At 35.5% G+C, this 23,529-nt stretch overlaps 1 protein-coding gene and 1 pseudogene across 1 annotated transcript; one reads left to right on the forward strand and one right to left on the reverse strand.

Annotated features, from left to right (window-relative positions):
• Positions 1-260: 260 nt before the first annotated feature.
• Positions 261-16,255, reverse strand: LOC122917983 (complement factor H-related protein 2-like). Its single transcript, XM_044266138.1, has 5 exons — positions 16,198-16,255; positions 12,059-12,253; positions 10,850-11,026; positions 914-1,093; positions 261-457 (listed from the first exon to the last, which is right to left on the reverse strand). The coding sequence occupies exons 1-5, from the start codon at positions 16,253-16,255 to the stop codon at positions 261-263; spliced, it is 807 nt and encodes a 268-aa protein (XP_044122073.1).
• Positions 16,256-21,877: 5,622 nt separating this feature from the next.
• Positions 21,878-23,284, forward strand: LOC122917984 (annotated as a pseudogene).
• Positions 23,285-23,529: the final 245 nt, after the last annotated feature.

Below are 23,529 nucleotides of genomic sequence, written 5' to 3' on the forward strand. Positions count from 1 at the left end.
TCACAATTAATCTCTTGCCACAGATATTCTATCACTAGGACACATAACATTTTAGTTCACCAAGTTTTAACATGGTGTTTTTAAGAAGTGATTCATTTGTCCCTCAGGTTATGTCTATCATCCACATACTATTTAACACAAATTCTGACTTATGAATAAAAATTAATAATAGTTGAAAAATGAGAAGAATTGGATTCATAATGGAAACTTCGGGATAAATGTACACATTATAATTTTAGGACTGTATCTTAATCATTGCTTTATACACAAGTGGGATACATCAGTTTCCCTTCCTGACAGGTTGTTCGAAATGAGTCACCTTGTGACTTTCTATGATATCCAACTTTACACATAAATTCAATAATATCCCCTGTTCTAGAATAAAATTTTTTCTCATGTCTCCATCGCAACTGTATATTGTGTTTTTCCATGATTTCTTCTGATATCACACATGCATCTGAAAGTACAAAAATGAACATAAAACATTAGGTAACATGCAAATATTTGCCACAGAATTTCAGATTTTCAAGTAGAATATTCTACACTGGCCTAGCACTTCATTCCCAAAAACTTTTCCAAACTAACTCACTGAAAATCCATCATGTAGACTTAAATCATTTTAAACAAAGGATGTAAAAATGAGGTACTGTGTTTAATGTGTAATAATTAGGTATTATAATCAAAGATACAAAATGTCAGCTATCACATGAAGAGCTTTTATTAAAGAATCTTTTGTTGCTCTTATTGCTCGAACAAGAATTTTTCCAACTTGATTTCCTCATATATTAATATTTGGTAGTCAAGAATTCAACAGAATTGTTGTTTGTTAATTCATGAAAATTCTATAAATAGGAAAACATCATATACATTACATAAATTTTCCCAGGATCCATGAGAATATTAAATTATTTACCTAAGCATTTTGGTGGTTCTGACCACTGTCCATTACTACATATTATAGTACTGTTTCCATGAAGTGCATAGAAGGTCTGGCATCGGTACTCAACTGATGATCCCGGAGCATAAGCTTTTAATGGGAATGAGGTAATGTCTCCATTTTCGATGGGCGGAGGGGGCCCACATTTTCCTTCGTCTAATAAGACATTATCTGATTTATTGGAAGACCAAAGAAAAATACATAAAAGCAATAAAAATATAGCACAGTCCTTAATATTAAAACATGTGATTTCTACAAACATAAAGGATTCATTGAAGGAATTTTAATCACTTAAAAGGAGAGTTACATTTTTAAGCCCTTTCACCCCACATGAAAGCACCCATAAGATGTTAGCAAATATATCTGCTTTGCCTTATTTCAGTATTAAAAAATGCTTTTCTTAGAGAATATAAGCTGAACAGATAGATGGCTTAGATACAGAAATGTCATTATTTTTATATACAACATTTTGTAGTGTGTATTGGATCTCTAGTCATTTTTTTATTATGTTCAGTTACCCGACATATAGTATATCATTAGTTTTTGACGTAGTGTTCAATAATTCATTAGTTGCATATAACACCCAGTGCCCATCACAACACGTGCCCTCCTTAATGCCCATCACTGGACTACCCCTTCTCCCAGCCCCCTCCTTTCTGTAACTCTCGATTTGGTTCCCGGAGTCCAGAATCTCTCCTGGTTTGTCTCCCTCTCTGATTTCTTTCCATTTAGTTTTCCCTCCCTTCTCCTGTGGTCCTCTGCGCTATTCCTTATGTTCCACATATCTGTGAAACCTTATGACAATTGTCTTTCTCTGCTTGACTTATTTCACTTAGCATAAGCCCCTGCATGTATCCATGGCAAAGCAAATGGTATGATCTCTAGTCATTTTCTATTGATTTTCATTTTTATTACAAAATAAATATCCTCCCCTTTAGTAAAATTCAAAGAATTGCAAATTTGTATAACATGAAAGGGAACTGCTGGCTTCCTGTTCTGACAAGATGAGGTAGAAACATTTCTGCTTCCAACATAAAAAGAGATGCCTAGGCCTAGCAAGACAGAGGTATTTCTTCCAGTACCTGAATTACTCCAGAGAAACACCAGAGAAGAAATCTAAGACCACTCTTTTCTCCACCTTGATCAAAAGAGGTCAGATGAAGAAATCAGAGAGGGAGACAAAACTATATCACATGATATTGTATATGGAGGAAATACTTAAGAGCTTTATGTTAAGAATGTGGGGAGAGTAAATAGACCTAAATGGAAGCAAGTTTCCCGTATTTCACCTGATGTGGTAAAATGTCAATACTGGCGGCAGTGATAAGCTGTATGTGTGCATCTTCATACCTACAGCAACACTAATAAAACTATACAGAGAGAAACATTCAAAAATAATATAGACATATAAAATGAAATTATTTTTAAATGTTCCAAAAATCCACAGGGAAGGCAAGAAAACAGGAATGAGAAACAGAAGAAATACACCCAAAACAAATAATAAAATTGTTGTTACAGCCCCTAATATATCAATAATTACTTTAAGTATAAATGGTTTAAATACTTCATTTAAAGGCTGAAAATGGCAGGATGACATAAAAACAAGACCCAACTATATGGCATCTATAATAAACTCTCTTCAAACATGAAAACATAGGTGGGTTCAAAGTAAAAGATTAGAAAATATATATGCCAGACAAGATGGCAGGGGAGTAGGAAGAGGCGCCTTTTTAGCCGGTACCCCAAAGTGAGCTGATTACCTACCAAAGAACTCCGATCACCCATGAAATCAGCCTGACATCAGAATTATACACCCAGACTGAGGCTTCTCTCTGAGAGGGAGATCAGGGTGCAGTTTGATTTCTTCTAATACTACAAAACCCATCAAAGGCGGTCAAGGTGAGAGGAAAAAAAGTGAACAAGCACAAAAACCGCCAGAGAACAAAAGCCTGAAAAAAACCTTTCCCCAGAGCCCACCCCCTTGAGGGGGGAGGGAGGACTCAACTCAAGAAACATCATTGACTGACAACCCACGTGGCAGGCCCCTCCCCCAGAAAACAAACCAAGAAAGAAAAAAAAAAAGGACTACAAGAGAACCACCACTACTTCATAGGAAAACTTGTATTGTTCACTCGTTTCCACTATTCCGGTTCTCATATATATATATATATATATATAGTATATATATATATATATTTTACACATAGGTAATTTTTTTAACCTATTTACCATCACAGAGAGCTGTACAGTACATCAAATTCCATAATACCTTTCTAACCTGAACTTTTTGATACACACACATATGTTTTTCTTTTGCATTTTTATTTTTTGAATTCCCTTTTTTAAAATTTTAGTTTAGTTTAGTCTAGTTTATTCCTTTTTATTTTTATCCTCTAATATTCATATAGAGTTAAACTTCAAAGTAATCCCCTTTCCCCAATCAATACTATCCCTATAGGTAAACCAATTTTTAATCCCCTTTATCTTAGGAAAGTTGAGTCCTTTAACAAAGATATCAAGATACATCCAGGAAGAATCAAAACAACCTTCCTCGCACACACTGAGAATTTATAAGAACTCTCCCATCTTCTTCCACCAGTGTTTCTGTGATTTTTGTGTTTGTCCTGATAGCATATAAATTTTACACTTGTGGTTCTTTTTGACAAGGTTCTTTCTTTATTTGCATATATATATATATATATATATATTTTTTTTTTTTCTCTTGCCATATACTTGTATCAGTCTTCTTATCTCTTTTTGTTTGTCTACTTCATAAATGTTACCTTGGGGCCCATCTGGGCTGAACCTTCTTTTTCATGTTCCCTTTCTTTCCTGTCTCTCTCTCTCTCTCTTTTCTTTTTTCTTTTTCTTTTTCTTTTCTTTTGTCTCTCGTTTGCGTGGGGAATCCTGATTGCTCAGAAGTGTTCCAGGGTGCACCTTGACTGCACCACAGTTGATACACAGAGCTACATCTGTTCTGTCATCTCCCACTAAAATGACTAGGAGAGGAAAGCTCAACAGAAGAAAAATACAGAGGATGGACCTTCTGCAACAGAGCTAACGGCCATCAACATAGACAATATGTCGGAAAGAGAATTCAGGCTAACAATTACCCAGGCAATAGCTAGGTTGGAGAAAGCCATGGATGACCAAATGGAATCGATTAGGGCCGAACTGAAAGCGACCAGACAGGATGTTCACAATGTTAGGGCGGAGCTTAAAGCTACCAGGGAGGAGGTTCACAATGCTCTCAATGAGTTCCAATCTAATCTAAACTCAAAGCTAGGGTAACTGAGATAGAAGATAGAATTAGTGATCTGGAGGACAAACAGATAGAGAGAAAGGATCAGGAGGAAGCCTGGAACAAACAGCTTAGAAACCACGAAAACAGAATCAGGGAAATACATGATGCCATGAAGCGTCCCAACATCAGAATTATTGGAATCCCTGAAGGGGAGGAGAAAGAAAGAAGTCTAGAAGATATAGTGGAACAAGTCCTTTATGAAAATTTCCCCAATCTCGCGAATGGAACCAGCGTTCATGTACTAGAGGCTGAACAGTCTCCACCCAAGATTATACATTCCAAAAAAACATCACGACACCTGATAGTCAAATTGAGGAATTATAATTGTAGGTATAATCTCCTGAAAGTCGCCAGGGCAAAGAGGCTCCTTACTTACACAAGGAAGCCCATCAGAATAACATCAGACCTGTCCACAGAGACCTGGCAAGCCAGAAGAGGCTGGCAAGATATATTCAGGTCACTAAATGAGAAGAACATGCAGCCAAGAATACTTTATCCAGCAAGACTGACATTCAAAATGGATGGAGAGATAAAGAGTTTCCAAGACCGGCAAGGCTTAAAAGAATATGCAACCACCAAGCCGACACTGCAGGAAATATTAAGGGGGGGTTCTATAAAAGAGGAAAAATCCCAAGAATAGCATTGAACAGAAATATAGAGACAGTCTACAGAAAGAAAGACTTCAAAGGTAACTCGATGTCAATAAAAACGTATCTATCAATAATCACTCTCAATGTGAATAGCCTAAATGCACCCATAAAACGGCACAGGGTTGCAGATTGGATAAAACGACAGGACCCATCCATATGTTGTCTACAAGAGACCCATTTTGAACCTAAAGATACACCCAGACTGAAAGTGAAGGGATGGAAAAGCATCTTTCATGCCAATGGGCCTCAAAAGAAGGCTGGGGTAGCAATTCTCATATCAGATAAACTGGACTTCAAACTAAAGACTGTAGTCAGAGATACAGAAGGACACTACATAATCCTTAAAGGGACTATCCACCAAGATGATATAACAATTGTAAATATCTATGCCCCCAATATGGGAGCAGCCAATTACTTAAGAAAACTGTTAATCAAGATAAAGAGTCATATTGATATGAATACACTAATCGTAGGAGATCTTAACACGCCTCTCTCAGAAACAGACAGATCATCGAAGCAGAAAATCAATAAAGAAACAAGAGCATTGAATGACACATTGGACCAGATGGACCTCATAGATATATACAGAACATTCCACCCTAAAACAACAGAATACTCATCTTCTCAAGTGCACACGGAACCTTCTCCAGAATAGACCACATACTGGGTCACAAATCAGGACTCAACCGATACCAAAAGACTGAGATGATTCCCTGCATATTCTCAGATCACAATGCTTTGAAACTGGAGCTCAATCACAAGGAAAAGTTCTGAAGGAACTCAAACACCTGGAAGCTAAAGGCCACCTTGCTTAAGAATGCTTGGATCAACCAGGAGATCAAAGAAGAACTGAAACAATTCATGGAAACCAATGAGAATGAAGACACTTCAGTCCAAAACCTATGGGATACAGCAAAGGCGGTCCTAAGGGGAAAATACATAGCCATCCAAGCCTCCCTCAAAAAAATTGAAAAATCTAGAACACACCAGCTGTCTCTACACCTTAAAGAACTGGAGAATCAACAACAAATCAAACCAACTCCACACATAAGAAGGGAAATCATCAAGATTAGAGATCAATGAGGTAGAAACCAGAGATACAGTAGAACGTATCAATGAAACTAGAAGCTGGTTTTTTGAAAGAATCAATAAGGTCGATAAGCCACTGGCCACACTAATCCAAAAGAAAAGAGAGAAAGCCCAAATTCATAAAATTATGAATGAAAAGGGAGAGATCACAGCTAACACCAAGGAAGTAGAAACAATCATCAGAAGTTATTATCAACAGTTATATGCCAATAAGCTTAGCAACCTAGATGAAATGGATGCATTCCTGGAAAACTATAAACTACCAAAATTGAACCAGGAAGAAATCAACAACCTGAATAGACCGATATCTAATAACGAGATTGAATCAGTGATCAAAAACCTCCCAAAAAACAAGAGCCCAGGACAAGACGGATTCCCTGGGGAATTCTATCAAACCTTCAAAGAAGAAATAACACCTATTCTCCTGAAGCTGTTTCAAAACATTGAAGCTGAAGGAAAACTTCCAGACTCTTTCTATGAAGCCAGCATTACCCTGATCCCCAAACCAGGCAAGGACCCTACCAAAAAGGAGAATTTTAGACCAATATCACTGATGAATATGGATGCTAAGATTCTCATCAAGATCCTAGCCAACAGGATCCAACAGCACATTAAAAAGATTATCCACCATGATCAGGTGAGATTCATCCCTGGGCTACAAGGATGGTTCAACATTTGCAAATCAATCAATGTGATAGAACAAATTAATATGAGAAGAGAGAAGAACCACATGGTCCTCTCAATTGATGCAGAAAAAGCATTTGACAAAATCCAGCATCCATTCCTGATTAAAATGCTTCAAAGTATAGGGATAGAGGGAACATTTCTGAACTTATCAAATCTATCTATGAAAGACCCACAGCAAATATCATCCTCAATGGGAAAAAGCTTGCAGCCTTCCCGTTGAGATCAGGAACAAGACAAGGATGCCCACTTTCACCACTCTTGTTCAACATAGTATTAGAAGTCCTAGCAACAGCAATCAGACAACAAAGAGAAATAAAAGGTATCCAAATTGGCAATGAAGAAGTCAAACTCTCTCTATTCGCAGATGACATGATTCTTTATATGGAAAACCCAAAAGACTCCACCCCCAAACTACTAGAACTCATACAGCAATTCAGCAACGTGGCAGGATACAAAGTCAATGTGCAGAAATCAGTGGCTTTCTTATACACTAACAATGAAAATACAGAAAGGGAAATTAGAGAATCGATTCCATTTACTATAGTACCAAGAACCATAAGATACCTGGGAATAAACCTAACCAAAGAAATAAAGGATCTGTACTTGAGGAACTATAGAACACTCATGAAAGAAATTGAAGAAGACACAAATAGATGGAAGACCATTCCATGCTCTTGGATCAGAAGAATAAACATTGTTAAAATGTCTATACTGCCAAGAGCAATCTATACTTTTAATGCCATTCCAATCAAAATTCCACCGACATTCTTCAAAGAGCTGGAGCAAATAATCCTAAAATTTGTATGGAATCAGAAGAGACCTCGAATCGCTAAGGAAATGTTGAAAAACAAAAATAAAGCTGGTGGCATCACGTTTCCTGATTTCAAGCTTTATTACAAAGCTGTGATCACCAAGACAGCATGGTACTGGCATAAAAACAGACACATAGACCAGTGGAACAGAGTAGAGAGCCCAGATATGGACCCTCAACTCTATGATCAATTAATCTTTGACAAAACAGGAAAAAATATACAGTGGAAAAAAGACAGTCTCTTCAATAAATGGTGCTGGGAAAACTGGACAGCTATATGTAGAAGAATGAAACTCGACCATTCTCTTACACCGTACACAAAGATCAACTCAAAATGGATAAAAGACCTCAATGTGAGACAGGAATCCATCAGACTCCTAGAGGAGAACATAGGCAGTAATCTCTTTGATATCAGCCACAGCAACTTCTTTCAAGATATGTCTCCAAAGGCAAAGGAAACAAAAGCGAAAATAAGCTTTTGGGACTTCATCAAAATCAAAAGCTTCTTCACAGCAAAGGAAACAGTCAAGAAAACAAAGAGGCAAACCACGGAATGGGAGAAGATATTTGCAAATGACAGTACAGACAAAAGATTGATATCCAGGATCTATAATGAACTCCTCAAACTCAACACACATGAAACAGGCAAACACATCAAAAAATGGGCAGAAAATATGAACAGACACTTCTCCAATCAAGACATACAAATGGCTATCAGACACATGAAAAAATGTTCATCATCATTAGCCCTCAGGGAGATTCAAATTAAAACCACATTGAGATATCACCTTACACCAGTTAGAATGGCCAAAATTAACAAAACAGGAAACAACATGTGTTGGAGAGGATGTGGAGAAAGGGGAACCCTCTTCCACTGTTGGTGGGAATGCAAGTTGGTGCAGCCTCTTTGGAGAACAGTGTGGAGATTCCTCAAGAAATTAAAAATAGAACTTCGCTATGACCCTGCAATTGCACTCCTGGGTATTTACCCCAAAGACACAGATGTCGTGAAAAGAAGGGCCATCTGTACCCCAATGTTTATAGCAGCAATGGCCACGGTCGCCAAACTATGGAAAGAACCAAGATGCCCTTCAACGGACGAATGGATAAGGAAGATGTGATCCATATACACTATGGAGTATTATGCCTCCATCAGAAAGGATGAATACCCAACTTTTGTAGCAACATGGACGGGACTGGAAGAGATTATGCTGAGAGAAATAAGTCAAGCAGAGAGAGTCAATTATCATATGGTTTCACTTATTTGTGGAGCATAACAAATTGCATGGAGGACAAGGGGCATTAGAGAGGAGAAGGGAATTTGGGTAAATTGGAAGGGGAGGTGAACCATGAGAGACTATGGACTCTGAAAAACAATCTGAGGGGTTTGAAGTGGCGGGGGGGTGGGAGGTTGGGGTACCAGGTGGTGGGTATTATAGAGGGCACGGCTTGCATGGAGCACTAGGTGTGGTGAAAAAATAATGAATACTGTTTTTCTGAAAATAAATAAATTGGAAAAAAAAAGCAAAGTTTTGGAGAAAGGAAATGGGAATCATATATTGCTGTCTACAAGAGACTTGCTTCTTTTCCCCCCAACTTTATTGAGATATAATTGACAAATAACATTGCATAAGTTTAAGGCATTAAGATTCTTCTTGACTTTTTTTGTTTTCCATCTATTTAAAAGTATGCTTGATATACTGTAATATTCAGCCTGTACCAGACATCAATTCTCTGTTTTTCTACATTGCATATAATATAAACTGCAACTCCAGAAAAAAAAAAAATGCTTCTTTTTTCCATTTTATTTTACCCCAGAACATGCAACATCTAGATGATGGTAACATTCTTCCTACTGCCCCCCCTCCCTTCTTCTCTTCTTGGTCACTCCAGATTCATTTTCAAAATAGCATCCATAATGATCTTGTTTTAAACTCATTTTGTGTCATTTGCCTTATGAAAATCTCCCAGAGGTTTCTAACTGTACATAGACTAAAATCCAAAACATGTGTTATGGCCTATAACTTCTAAATTAATTAATTCAACACTCTGCTTCATCATGAGCCAACCACATAGACCTCCTCATTTTGTTTCAGTGGGTCCAAACCTTTTGATGCCTTCAGTCAATGAATTTAACTCCTCTCCAGATGCCATCCTTAAGCTTGGAGAAGATTCAAAAACTATCTCATGTAAAATATGCCCTTCCTCCAGTTACTTTATTAATATTATCTTTTATGATGTGCATGATTCATTATCTTTAAGTTTCTATTTCCTTTTTTGTGAAATTATTATTAATTTTACTGTCAGTTTTCCACTTGACATTATAGTCTGTGAATAAAGAGACGCCGACTCTTGTAGAGCACTGATCTCCCATCTTTGTGGTCCTGCTTGGCATATACAAGTTCACAATAAAGATTGATTAGATGAATTAATAATTAGGGGGAAAATATGAAAGGCTAGAATAGACACTGTTCCCTTGGAGGCTTTGACTATGCTTTAGGAATCTTATTATTCCGTACTCACATCCAGTAACTTCTTTGTTTCCATTAAGAGTATGAGAAACTCCAGCTCAACTTCAGTTCCAATAGATTCCTGGTTTTTTTTTTTTAAGATTTTTATTTATTTATTTGACAGAGAGAGATCACAAGTAGGCAGAAAGGCAGGTAGAGAGAGAGAGAGAGAGAGAGGAGGAAGCAGGCTCCCTGCTGAGCAGAGAGCCTGATGCGGGACTCGATCCCAGGATCCTGAGATCATGACCTGAGCCAAAGGCAGCAGCTTAACCCACTGAGCCACCCAGGTGCCCCTAGATTCCTGTTTTTGATGTAATTTTTTAATGAAGGAATTTTCCATGTTCTAAATTATATCCTGGATTTCAGAAGTATAAAGTTCTAACAATGTGGAATTTATCAATAAAAATTTGTTCTAGTCTTTAAGTAAGATCAATTTAGCACTTGCCAAAAAAGATAAGTGCTAAGTAGCTATGTTCCCTGGCAACAAGTTTATGCACATATGGTATTTTAACTATTACACTATGTAAAATTTAATTTATCCTCATGTTGTGTCAACTGATTTTGCATAATTTCATCATAAGCATCAAGTTTGTGTTACCAAAACATGCAAGGATCTTTCAAAGATTTTCACTGTGTTCTTGACTACTGTTTTCTAATATTACCAATATTTAACTCATGTAAGTAGACAAAATGTTTTCCTAGTGATTATCCAGAGACTTTCGTATCTACTCAAATATAATTGGAAGCCTAAACCCTAAAAGGGGGGACAATCACAACTGCAATGTTGTATATCTTTCATGCTGCTACATCTTTATAAAATAAAAAAGAATACAGGATCCCAAAGGACAGTATTTTACTTACCTAGCTGATTGCATTTAGGAGGAAAAGACCAGCCACGTTCTGCACATTGGATACTCTTCTGATTATATGGAAGCCTGTAACCCTTATTACAGACAATTTGTACAGTGTCACCTTCCTGGTGTATCCGTCCTGAAGATGCCGAATGACCATTCTCTACCCAAGGGAAAAAGCACTGCCCTAAAAATCCAAAAGATGGTGAATATAAATCTTGTAATGAAAGAGTATTACATTTTGCAAGCTTCAAAAGAGAATTCAAGGACAAAAAATTCGATTCTTAAAAATTAGTTCACACAAGTTTAAAAGAAAAAAATATGTAACATCATCAATCACCACGTGCATATATAATACTTCTTACATTTGCAAAATTCCTCTAGATAGCAGAAAAGTTCATTTTTATTTTTCATTTGATCGTCTAAATTGATTTCTGGAGAAGGAGAGGATTTTTCTGTCCTTTGCCTTTGTTACTTTTCTCTTTCATGACACTGCCTTCCTCATATCTGTTTTTTCTCTGTATTCATTGAGAGGATGAGACAGATATAATTTTAAAAACAAAGATGTAATCAGTAAAAACCACAAAATTAAGGAAAGTAGCTTAAAAATGCTTCTTGAATATTCAAAGGAACAGTGCATTTTGAATCTGTTATTACACATACAAATAAACTCTTTTTTTATTCTTTATTTTTTATTTTTTTATCTGAGAGAGGGTGTGTGAGCACACAAGTGGGGGAGCAGCAGGCAAAGGGAGCGAAAGAAGCAGGCTTCCTGTTGAGTAAGGAGCCCCATGCAGGGCTCTATCCCAGGACCCTGGGGCCATGATCAGAGGTGAAGGCAGATGCTTAACCAAATGAGCCACCCAGGTGCCCCATAAATAAACTCTCTTGAGAAAATCTACATTCATACAATTACCAAATGAGTGTGTTTAAATTAAATTGTAGCAGTTAACAGTATTGACTATTAATATTTAGAAGGAAAGATCAGATACTCCACAAAAGTTTGTTCTTTTTTTTTTTTTTTTTTCTGATTTGATTTCCACAACCAGCTTCTTATAAATGAGGAATGACTATTTTGCCTTTGTGGGCTCCTCCAGCCCCCAACTCTAAGACAGTCTAAACTCTGTGAGACCCCCCTACCCCAGCATCGCCCTCATCCCCATCTCCCCCACTAAATGCACTGAATAATTCATAGAGATAGCGACAGGTATTTACTCACTGATACACTTTGGTGTTGGTGACCATCCCTCCTCTGTGCAGATTATTTGAGTCCAGAGTGATTGTGAAGGAGACGCAAAACTGTGATCACAGGAATAGTAGAAATATTTTCCTACAGCAACTGGGAAGCTGTATTTATATCTGTCTTCATCATATATGCTTCCATGTTTTATTTCTGGAAAATTGCAAGTTTCTCCTTAAGAAAAAAAATAGTATCATACATGAATAATTATATTTTATTTTAATAATATTGATAAATTTAAATTTATTCTATTTAAATTAATTGTTCCATTTATGTTTTGATTCAAGAACTGGGACAATCTATAACTAAGAGTACAAAGCTATTTGAGGCATTTGTGATGTTTAAGTTCTTCAGAAGTATATCCAAGATTAAAATGTAAACACTGAAGAAAGAATAAAAATGGTTCTATCCAGTAAACTGCTCAGATTTAAGAATTTCACTTGGGATGGGATGGTCAGGCTATTGATAGGTCTCTATTCACTTCTTGTGTTTCTTCTTCTTGTGTCTCCTGCAGATCTCCCCTCAAAAATCTTGGCTCTTTCTGTACCTCTTCTCCTACTCTAGGCAACACATTACATAGGATATATGAACATATACACATATGAAACTATAACTGTAACACGGGTGGCTTAAATATCAGGAATTAATTTTCTTGTAATTCTAGAGACTAGAATTCAGAGATCGGGTGTCAGCAGGAGTGGTTTCTTCTGTGGCATCTTTCCTTGGCTTGTAGATGACCTCTTCTCCCTCGGTCTCCACATCATCTTCCCCTTATGCGTCTGTGTCCTAAATTCCTCCTCTTATAGGGACACCAGTTTTATTGGGCTAGGATCCACTCTAATGAATTTGTTGCAATTTAATTTCCTCTCTAAAGACTCTATTTCTGTATACAGTCGCACTCTTGGGTCCTGGGAGTTAGGATTTCAGCATATGAATTTTGCAGGAACACAATTCAATCCATGCCAATAAACATGCAAAGATGTTTTCTGTATATAAAACAGTGTGCTTCCACTGAGGTGGTTCATTTCTCCTTTGAGAAACATTGGTGCAAATCAGACTTATAGGGCATTCATCTCAAAGGCTACTTTCAGAAAGAATTGACTGAGGGAGGGTAGATTTAAACTAGATGAGATGTTTTGTTGTCTTTTTTTATTGTTGCTAGTAAAGGGAATTGTCTGGATATGGTCTTCAAGAGCATATAAAACTCTGTATACAGCAAATTACCAAAATTAATTTTAGTAAATTCAGGAGTAAAGCATTGTGATTTATATTCTATTAAAAAATGGTGCAATGGAGTATCCTAAAGCATTTAAGAGTTTCATTTATAATAATTTGGAAATGAGTGTTTATTTTAAAAGAAAGAGCCTTAAAAATATATTATAATGAGGAATTTATAAAGACATTAAGGAAGGAAAAAAATGTAATTTTTTCTTAATATTTCTTAAGTATTTCTTAATATTTCTTAATATTATATTATATTAAATTAATATAATATTAATTATATTATATTAATATTATCATTAATAATTTATTAATATTTCTTAAATATTTTACATATGCAGCAAAAGGCTATTAGAACTAGTACAAAAATTGCTCTCTAAAGTTTAAAAATCTACCAATTATATTTATTATGTCTTGAGATATAATTTTTAATATACAAGGACTGAATTCAGAGGTATAATCTAGAAAATATATTACTCAAAAGGTGAAAACAAATTAGTAAATAATGTGCTACATTTAATTCTCTGAAAATTAGATATGTACTCAATATTTACTAGTGGACTCAGCAATGTAAATTAAAATTCATTGGTTTTTTTTTTTAATTTCTTTTTTAAAGATTTTATTTATTTGACAGAGAGAGAGAAATCACAAGTAGACAGAGAGGCAGGCAGAGAGAGAGAGAGGAGGAAGCAGGCTCCCTGCGGAGCAGAGAGCCCGACATGGGGCTCAATCCCAGGATCCTGGGATCACAACCCGAGCGGAAAAAGCAGAGGCTTTAACCCACTGAGCCACCCAGGCGCCCCAAAATTTATTGTTTTGATGCTAATTTTTTGAAAATTAAATTGATCATAATTGCTTTTAACAGCTTTAGTTTTTTAAAGATTTGTTTATTTATTTACAGTGCAAGCAGAGGGAGGGGGTGGGGGAGAGGGAGAGAAGCAGACTTCTCACTGATCCCAGAGCCAGACATGGGGCTTGATCCCATGACCCTGAGACCATGACCTGAGTTGAAACCAGGAGTCAGAATGGAGAAAGCAGTTTCACCAAATAAAACATAAATTACTTTACTTAACTAAACTACTAGCTTAGGACAATACATATTCTGTACTATAAAGACAGATATTTTTATATTTGTTTTATATATGTTTTGCAGTGTGTTGTTATTTGAAGTAAACTGCTATAAATTATCTAGTTTCAGAATCTCAGTGTTCTTTCCACTTTTCTTTCTAAACGCATTTTCAATTCATCTTGAGAATATCCTTAATATTTTCCCCACTCATTAAAAATACGTATTTTAAGTTCATGTCACAGACATGAACTAAATTGATTGCACAGTGCTCTCAAGCTAATTAAATAGCAAAAAGCGCAAGTATCTGTATCACCCTTGTATCAAAATGAAGAGTAAATTAACTGTTATTGTCAAAAAGATATTTTAATAGATTTTGTTAATTGATAAGTATATAAAGGTATACTTAAAAAAAAAAAAAAAATATATATATATATATATATATATATATATATATATATATCTGATGAGTGCTGTGAAATGTGTAAACCTGGCGATTCACAGACCTGTACCCCTGGGGATAAAAATAATTAATTAATTTAAAAAATTCTATATCTACATATTATAAGTAATAACACAGACTTTAAACTTATTCAAATCCACAATATTTTTAAAAGATTTTTTATATTTATTTGAAAGAGAGAGAGGGAGTGAGAGAGAGCATGAGCAAGGGGAGGGGGAGAGGCAGATTCCCCCACTGGGCAGGGAGTCCAATATGGGACTCAATCCCAGTACCCTGGGATCAGGACCTGAGTTGAAGGCAGTTGCTTAACCAACTGAGCCAACCAGGTGCCCCCACAAATCCAAAATATTTTAGAATGACTTTATCTCAATGAAAAAGCATCCTCTTGCATTAACAGAAATTACTATTAACTGCTGATCACTACTAATTAATTCAGATTTTAGGTGACTTTCTATAGTTAAAAATATGACAAATATTACACTTCTCCTAAACGTAAGAAGTTTTGACCTATGAATTCATAAAACTATCACCATAACAAGATTATGTAGATATCCATTTCTTGCGTTAAAAATAAGAAACCTCCATATATGTTGAGGTCAGAATATCACTTTTCTAGTGACATATTTCCAAAAGTTGTGTGAGCATACTCACACATCTCCATAATCAGCATTGAGTGTCCTTTTCCTGTCACATTTAGGAAATAGAAAACAGAATTTATTTTATTTTCCTGTTAGATAAACAAAAGATAATTTTCCTATAAACTTGTGCTCTATTATGATGCCACAATACAGACTATTTTTACTAGTAAATTCATTAAAAAGTATAGACACATGAAAGTAGATATGATATGAAATTATGTTTAAGAAAGAAGGTTAATATCATATGATCTCCCTGATATGAGGAAGTGGTGATGCAACATGGGGGCTTAAGTGGGAAGGAGAAGACTCCATGAAACAAGATGGGATAGGGAGGGAGACAAACCATAAGTGACTCTTAATCTCACGAAACAAACTGTGGGTTGCTGGGGGGAGAGGGATTGGGAGAAGGGGGGTAGGGTTATGGACATTGGGGAGGGTATGTGCTTTTGGGTAAATTGGAAGGGGAGATGAACCATGAGAGACTATGGACTCTGAAAAACAATCCGAGGGGTTTGAAGTGGCGGGGGGGTGGGAGGTTGGGGTACCAGGTGGTGGGTATTATAGAGGGCACAGCTTGCATGGAGCACTGGGTGTGGTGAAAAAATAATGAATACTGTTTTTTTGAAAATAAATAAATTGGAAAAAAAATGAAAAAATAAAAATAAAAATTAAAAAAAAAAAAAAAGAAAAAAGAAAGAAGGTTAAGAGTTCAGATCTGTTTCCAACTTACCTTGTCCATGAGCACAGGAAACCCACAAGATGAGATTAATAGTGACTAGTAACAGCATGTTCATTATTCCAATTCTATATTAATATAAATATTCCAGTTGTGCTGTTTGGAGTTGCAAATCTCGTTCATTAGCAGTTATCAAGTGTGATCCTGACTTTAAGTGCTCTATCATGAAGCTCGTTAATTGTGATTGCTCAGTAAATATCAAAGTTCAAAGAAGTTTGCAAAGTCCCTCAGTTTCTATTGGCTAATAGTTTCACAATGATTTCTTGAATTCATTTCCAGATACACACTGTACAACTTTCTTTACGGACATAATAGACTGGCTCCAAAAGTGATATAAAACACGAAACTTTGAGTTAAATACACATTGAAAATCAGTACGGCTCTGTTCTCAACTGGGTGAATTATATGCAAATAACTGAGTTCCTGTCATAGTATTTTCTCTTGTCCTTTACTTACCTTCATTACTTCATTACTTAGGGGTCTATGAAAACCAATGTGTATATTTGGACCCCATTCCATTATCTGTATTTTCTTATTCTTAGGGAAACACTGTTTTACTCTTAAACTCACATTAGGTTATGCTACTAAGTATTAGAGCTTCAGCATATTCTTGGCACTTAAACATTTTTTAACTATGTGCTTTAAGTCACCTTTTATTTAGGGTACAATATGTTCAGATGCATGCAATGATTTCCCTTTTCATGTAGGAATATAGCTCAAATGTCCTCGCAGCTGTCCTTTCACTGATTTATTAATTGCATTAATTCTTTATTTTTTAGATATATATTTACATGTATATAGCCAATTATATTTGTCATTTTCTAAAATACAATCATTTAATATAAGGGAATTGTTTTCAAGCAGATAATGAATATGGAAAATACAGTATTATTATAAGGGAGGAGAAAATAAATCAGTCATCTATGTCATAGAGTTAATGCATTGAAATTTATTTACTTCCTTGCTATAACTACTTAGCTTTAAAATATTAAACAACTTAGTAATATAATAATTAATACTTCCAGAATAGCAAAAGGGCTTAAAGTAACAGATATAAACTTACCATAAATTTCAAAAATGAACTGATTGAGTAAATGCAAGCAGAAAATGGATAGTTTCCAATCTTTGAAAGAATGGGATTAAATTATAAACTATATTTATCCATTTCATGAATTGAGAACACACCCACATCTGTTTGATACATGGATGATAGAGCTAAGGCAGAAATCAGGAGTCTCACTTGTGGGACAACTCCGAGATCTGAGTATGAGGCTGGGAGAACTTCTGCCAAGTGAGAAGAGAAATGTATGGAGATCCATCAGGGAAATCCCCATTAATCTCCATAAGTCCCCTTAAATTATTTCCTATCTACATGAGCTTGAATGGGGCAAAACTCCAAGCAGCCCAGTGGGAAGAAATTGCTGCAAGGATGAAAACTTTGAAAAATTCACGTAGTACCTAGTGTAGAAGAGGATGAGTTTGGAGGGGAAGGTTTAGGGGCTCTGGTTGGTTAGTTTGCAGATCAAAGATAGGCTTCTGGCTGGGCTCCTTGCTATCTCTAAGATTTAGTAGTCTCTCCTTAGCCAGAAGGTTTTGTAAGATCTCAAACCATCATAATATACAGAAAAAGTATGGTTTTATTTTTTCTGGTTTTTTTTTTTTGCTTTTTTATTTAATTAACATATAATGTATTATCTGCTTCAGGGGTATAGGTCTGTTAAATTCATTTCTTTCAATAGTTACTCTGAATGTAAATGGATTAAATGCCCCAATCAAAAGATAATGTATCAAAGTGGATAAAAAAGTAAGACCCATTCATATGCTATGTGCAAGAGACTCATTTAAACCCAAAGACAACTCCAGATTGAAAATAAGGGGGTAGAAAACCATTTATCATGCTAATGGATATTAAAAAAAAAATCTGGGGTGCAACCCTTATACCAGACAAATTAGATTTAAAAACCAAAGACTGTAATAAGAGATGAGGAAGGATACTATATCATAATCAAAGGGTCTATCCAATAAAAAGGTCTAAAAATTATAAATATTTATGGCCCTAACATGGGAACAGCCAATTTTATATAAGTCAATTAATAACAAAATTAAAGAAACATGTCGATAATGAAACAATAATAGTAGGGGACATTACACTTAGATAATGTATACATTATCTAAGCAGAAGATCAGCAAGGAAACAAGGGCTTTGAATAATGCAGTGCACCAGATAGACCTCACAGGTATATTCAGAGAATTCACCCTAAAGCAACAGAACACACATTCTTCTCGAGTGCACATGGAATATTCTCTCCAACAGATCACATACTGGGTCACAAATCAGGTCTCAAGTGGCACCAAAAGATTAAGATCATTCCCTGCATATTTTCAGACCACAATGCTTTGAAACTGGAACTCAATCACAAGAGACAATTTGGAAAGAACACAAATCCTTGGAGGCTAAAGAGCATCCTACTAATGAATGAATGGGTCAACCAGGAATAAAGAAGAATTTCAAAAACTCATGGAAACAAGTGAAAATGAAAACACAACTGTTCAAAACCTTTGGGATGCAGCAAAGGCAATACTAAGAGAGAAGTATATAACACTATGAGTCTTTCTCAAGAAACCAGAAAGTTCTCAAATACACAACCTAACCCTACACCTAAGAGAGATGGAGAAAGAAAAGCAAAGAAAGCCTAAACCCAGCAGAACAAGAGAAATAATAAAGATTAGATAAGAAACCCATAAAATAGAAACCAAAAGAACAGTAGAACCCATCAAGGAAACTAGGAGCTGGTTCTGTGAAAGAATTAATAAGATTGATAAACCCCTGGCCAGAGTTACCAAAAAGAAAAGAGAAAGGACCCAAATAAGTAAAATCATGAATGTAAGAAGAGAGATCACAACCAACACCAAAGAAATACAAACAATGATAAGAACATATTATGAGCAACTATATGCTAACAAGTTAGGCAATCTGGAAGAAGTGGATGCATTCCTAGAGACATAAAAACTACCATAACCGAAACAAGAAGAAACAAAAACCTAAACAGACCCATAATCAGTAAGGAGATTGAAGCAACAATCAAAAATCTTCCAACAAACAAGAGCCCAGGGCCAGACAGCTTTCCAGGGGAATTCTGCCAAACATTTCAAGAAGAATTAATACCTATTCTTCTGAAGCTGTTCCAAAAAATCCAAACTGAAGGAAAACTTCCAAACTCTTTCTGTGAAGCCAGCATAATCTTGATCCCAAATCCAAAGACCCCATCAAAAATGAAAATTAAAGCCAATATCCCTGGTGAACATCCTGATGAATATGAATATTAAAAAATTCTCATTAAGGTACTAGCCAATAAGACCCAATAGTATATTAAAAGGATTATTCACCATGACCATTCCTGGGCTGTAAGGGGTGGTTCTACAACTGCAAATCAATCAGTGTGATATGCTACATTAATAAAAGAAAGAAAAAGAACCATATGTTCCTCTCAATAGAGGTAGAAAAAGCATATGACAAAATATAGCATTCTTTCTTGATTAAAACTCTTCAGAGTGTAAGGATAGAGGTAACACACCTCAGTATCATAAAAGCCATATACAAAAATCCCACAGTGAATATGATTCTCAATGGGGAAAATATAAGAGCTTTCCCCCTAAAGTTAGGAACATGTTAGGGATGTCCAGTCTCACCACTATGGTTCAACATAGGACTAGCCTCAGCAATCAGATAGCAGAAAGAAATAAAAGACATCTGAATTAGCAAAGAAGAAGTCAAACTCTTCCCCTTTGTAGATGACATGATACTCTATGTGGAAAAGCCAAAAGATTCCACCCCCAAAATTGCTAGAACTCATGCAGGAATTCAGTAAAGTATCAGGATATAAAACCAATGCTCAGAAGTCAGTTGCATTTCTATACACCAACAACAAAACAGAAGAAAGAGAAATTAAGGAGTCAATCCCATTTACAATTGCACCCAGAACCTTAAGTTACCTAGGAATAAACCTAACCAAGGAGGTGAAGAATAGGTACTCAGAAAACTATAAAATACTCATGAAAGAAATTGAAGAAGACACAAAGAAATGGAAAAACATTCCATGCTCATGGTTTGGATGAACAAATATTGTGAAAATGTCTATGCTACTTAGAGCAATCTACACATTTAATACAATCCCTATCAAAATATTTTATCATCAGCTTTTTTTGAAGAAATGGAATAAATAATCCTAAAATTTATACAGAACAGAAAAGACCCCAAATAGCCAGAGGAATGCTGAAAAAGAAAACCAAAGCTGGTGGCATCATAATTCCAGACTTGAAGCTCTATTACAAAGCTGTAATCATCAAGACGGTATGGTACTGGCACAAAATAGACACATAGATCAATGGAACAGAATAGAGAGCCCAGAAATGGGGCCTCATCTCTATGGTCAACTAATCTTTGACAAAGCTAAAAAGAATGTCCAATGGAAAAAAGTTTCTTCAACAAATGGTGATGGAAAAATTGGACAGCCACATGCAGAAGAATGAAACTGGGCCATTTCCTTATACCACATATAAATATAGACTCAAAATGAAGGAAAAACCTCAAAATGAGACAGGGATCCATTAAAATCCTTGAGGAAAACACAGGAAGCAACCTCTGTGACCTCAGCCACAACTTTCTAGAAACATTGCCAAAGGCAAGGGAAGTAAAGGCAAAAATGAACTATTGGGATTTTATCAAGATCAAAAGCTTTTGCGCAGCAAAGGAAACAGTCAATAAAACAAAAGGACAACTGACAGAATGGGAGAAGATATTCACAAATGACATATCAAATAAAGGGCTAGTATCCAAAATCTATAAAGAACTTAGCAAACTCAACACACAAAGAACACATTATCCAATCAAGAAGTGGGCAGAGGACATGAACAGATATTTCTGCAAAGAAGACATCCAAATGACCAACATACATATGAAAAAGTGCTCCACATCACTCAACATATGGGAAATACTAATCAAAACCACAATGAGATACCATCACATACCAGTTAGAATGACTAAAATGAACAAGTCAGGAAATGACAGGTATTGGCGAGGATATGGAGAAAGGAAAACCCTTCTACACTATTGGTGGGAATGCAAGCTGGTGCAGCCACTCTGGAAAACAGTATGAAGTTTCCTCAAAAACTTGAAAATAGAGCTACCCTATGATCCAACAATCACTTTACTAGGTATTTACCCTGAAGATACAAAGGTAGGGATCCAAAGGGGCACATGCACCTGAACGTTTATAGCAACATTGTCCACAATAGCCAAACTATAGAAAGAGCCTAGATGTCCATCATCAGATGAATGGATAAAGAAGATATATATATATATATATAATATATATATATATTATATATTATGCAGCCATCAAAAAACCCAAAATCTTGCCATTTGCAATGACATGGATGGAACTAGAGAGTATTATATTAAGCAAAGTAAGTCAACCAGAGGAAGACAATTATCATATGATCTCACTGTTATGAGGAATTTATAAACAAGACTGAGGATCATAGAGGAAGAGAGGGAAACATGAAATAAGATAAAACCAGAGAGAGAGACAAACCATAAGAAACTCTTAATCCCAGGAAACAAACGAGGGCTGCTGGGGGGGGTGGGTAGTTAAAGGGAAGGGGTGACTGGCTAATGGACATTGGAGAAAGTATGTGCTATGGTGAGTGCTATAAATTATGTAAGACTGATGAATCACAGACCTGCACCCCTGAAACAAATAATACATTATATGTTAATTTAAAAAAAGAAAAATTATAACCTATTCATCAATTGCTAACATGGGATGAATAACAGCTATTATAATTTGTAGCCCAACTATAACAATTCTAAATTTATTAGGCTACATTATAATAACATATACTATATTTATATTACTTAAATATAACTTATTACCACAATACTATTGCTCTCATAATATGAAATAAAATGCCTTGATTATCACATTTATTCTTATTATTATATTAGCAGTAGGAGGCCTCCCACCACTTTCAGGATTCTTACCCAAATGAATAATTATATAAGAAATAAAAAAATAAAAAATAACATTATTTTGTTAACATTAATAACTATCACCACAGTACTTAATCCATATTCCTATATACAATTAATTTACTCCACATCACTAACTGTATTTCTAGCAATAAACAACATAGAACTAAAATGACAGTTAGAAAACATGAAACAATCTTTTTATCACCACTAATAATAGTCTCAACATTATTTCTCCCTCTAACACCCAATATTATCAGTGCTGGACTAGGAATTGAGTTAGTATAGACCGAGAACCTTCAAAATCCTAAACAAATATAATTTAATTCCTGAAAAATAAGGATTCCAAGACTTGATTCTGCATTAATTAAATGTTAATCAGACACTTATTAAGCTAAGTACTTGCTAGATTAGCAGGCTTTCACCCCCCAAATTTTTGGTCAACAGCTAAATGCCCTAGTCAACTGACTTCAATCCACTCTCCCTCTGTTAGGGGAGAAAGCCAGAAGGAGTTCAGCAGAACTCCTCCATGGAGATAATATTACATGACCACCTGCTATACAATGAGCCTTAGGTTTTATTTTCTTACTTAGAATAGGAGATCTAACAGGGATTGTTCAGCTAATTCATCCTTGGATTTTGTTCTCCACAACACATTTTATGTAGTAGCATATTTTTGCTATGTCTTATTGATAGGAGTATAGGAGGATTTGTTCACTGATTCCCATTACTCTCAAAATACACAATCAAGTCAACCTGAGCAAAAATCCACTTCATAATTATATTTGTAGGTATTAACATAACTTTCTGTAACACTTTCTTTCCTTTTCAGGAATACCAAGATGCTACTCTGATTACCCAGATGTAGATATACAACACCAAAAAAACCATCTTGTAGGTTCATTTATCTCATTAACAGCAATAAATGAATAATTTTCATAATTTGAGAAGCATTTGTATCTAAATGAGAAGCAGCAATAGAATTAACTACTTAATCTTGCATGACTTCATGGAATCCCCACCACCCCCTTCTTTAAATCATACATTTAAAGAAACTAATAAACTACTTACATAAACTTTAAATATGAAGAGAATCCTCCAACTGGTTGCAAGCCAATATTATAACCACTATTTGTTTCCTAAATGAGAAATTAGTAAAAACAGCACAACTTTGTCAAATTATAGGTTCAAACCCTATGACATTCCAGCTGAGTTTTCAAGATGCAACATGACCTCTCATAGAAGAAATTTTAAACTCTTGTGATCATACACTAATCATATTTTCCTAATTATCT

The sequence above is a fragment of the Neovison vison genome, chromosome 10 (assembly GCF_020171115.1).
Source record: "Neovison vison isolate M4711 chromosome 10, ASM_NN_V1, whole genome shotgun sequence".
Classification (NCBI taxonomy): Eukaryota; Metazoa; Chordata; class Mammalia; order Carnivora; family Mustelidae; genus Neogale; species Neogale vison.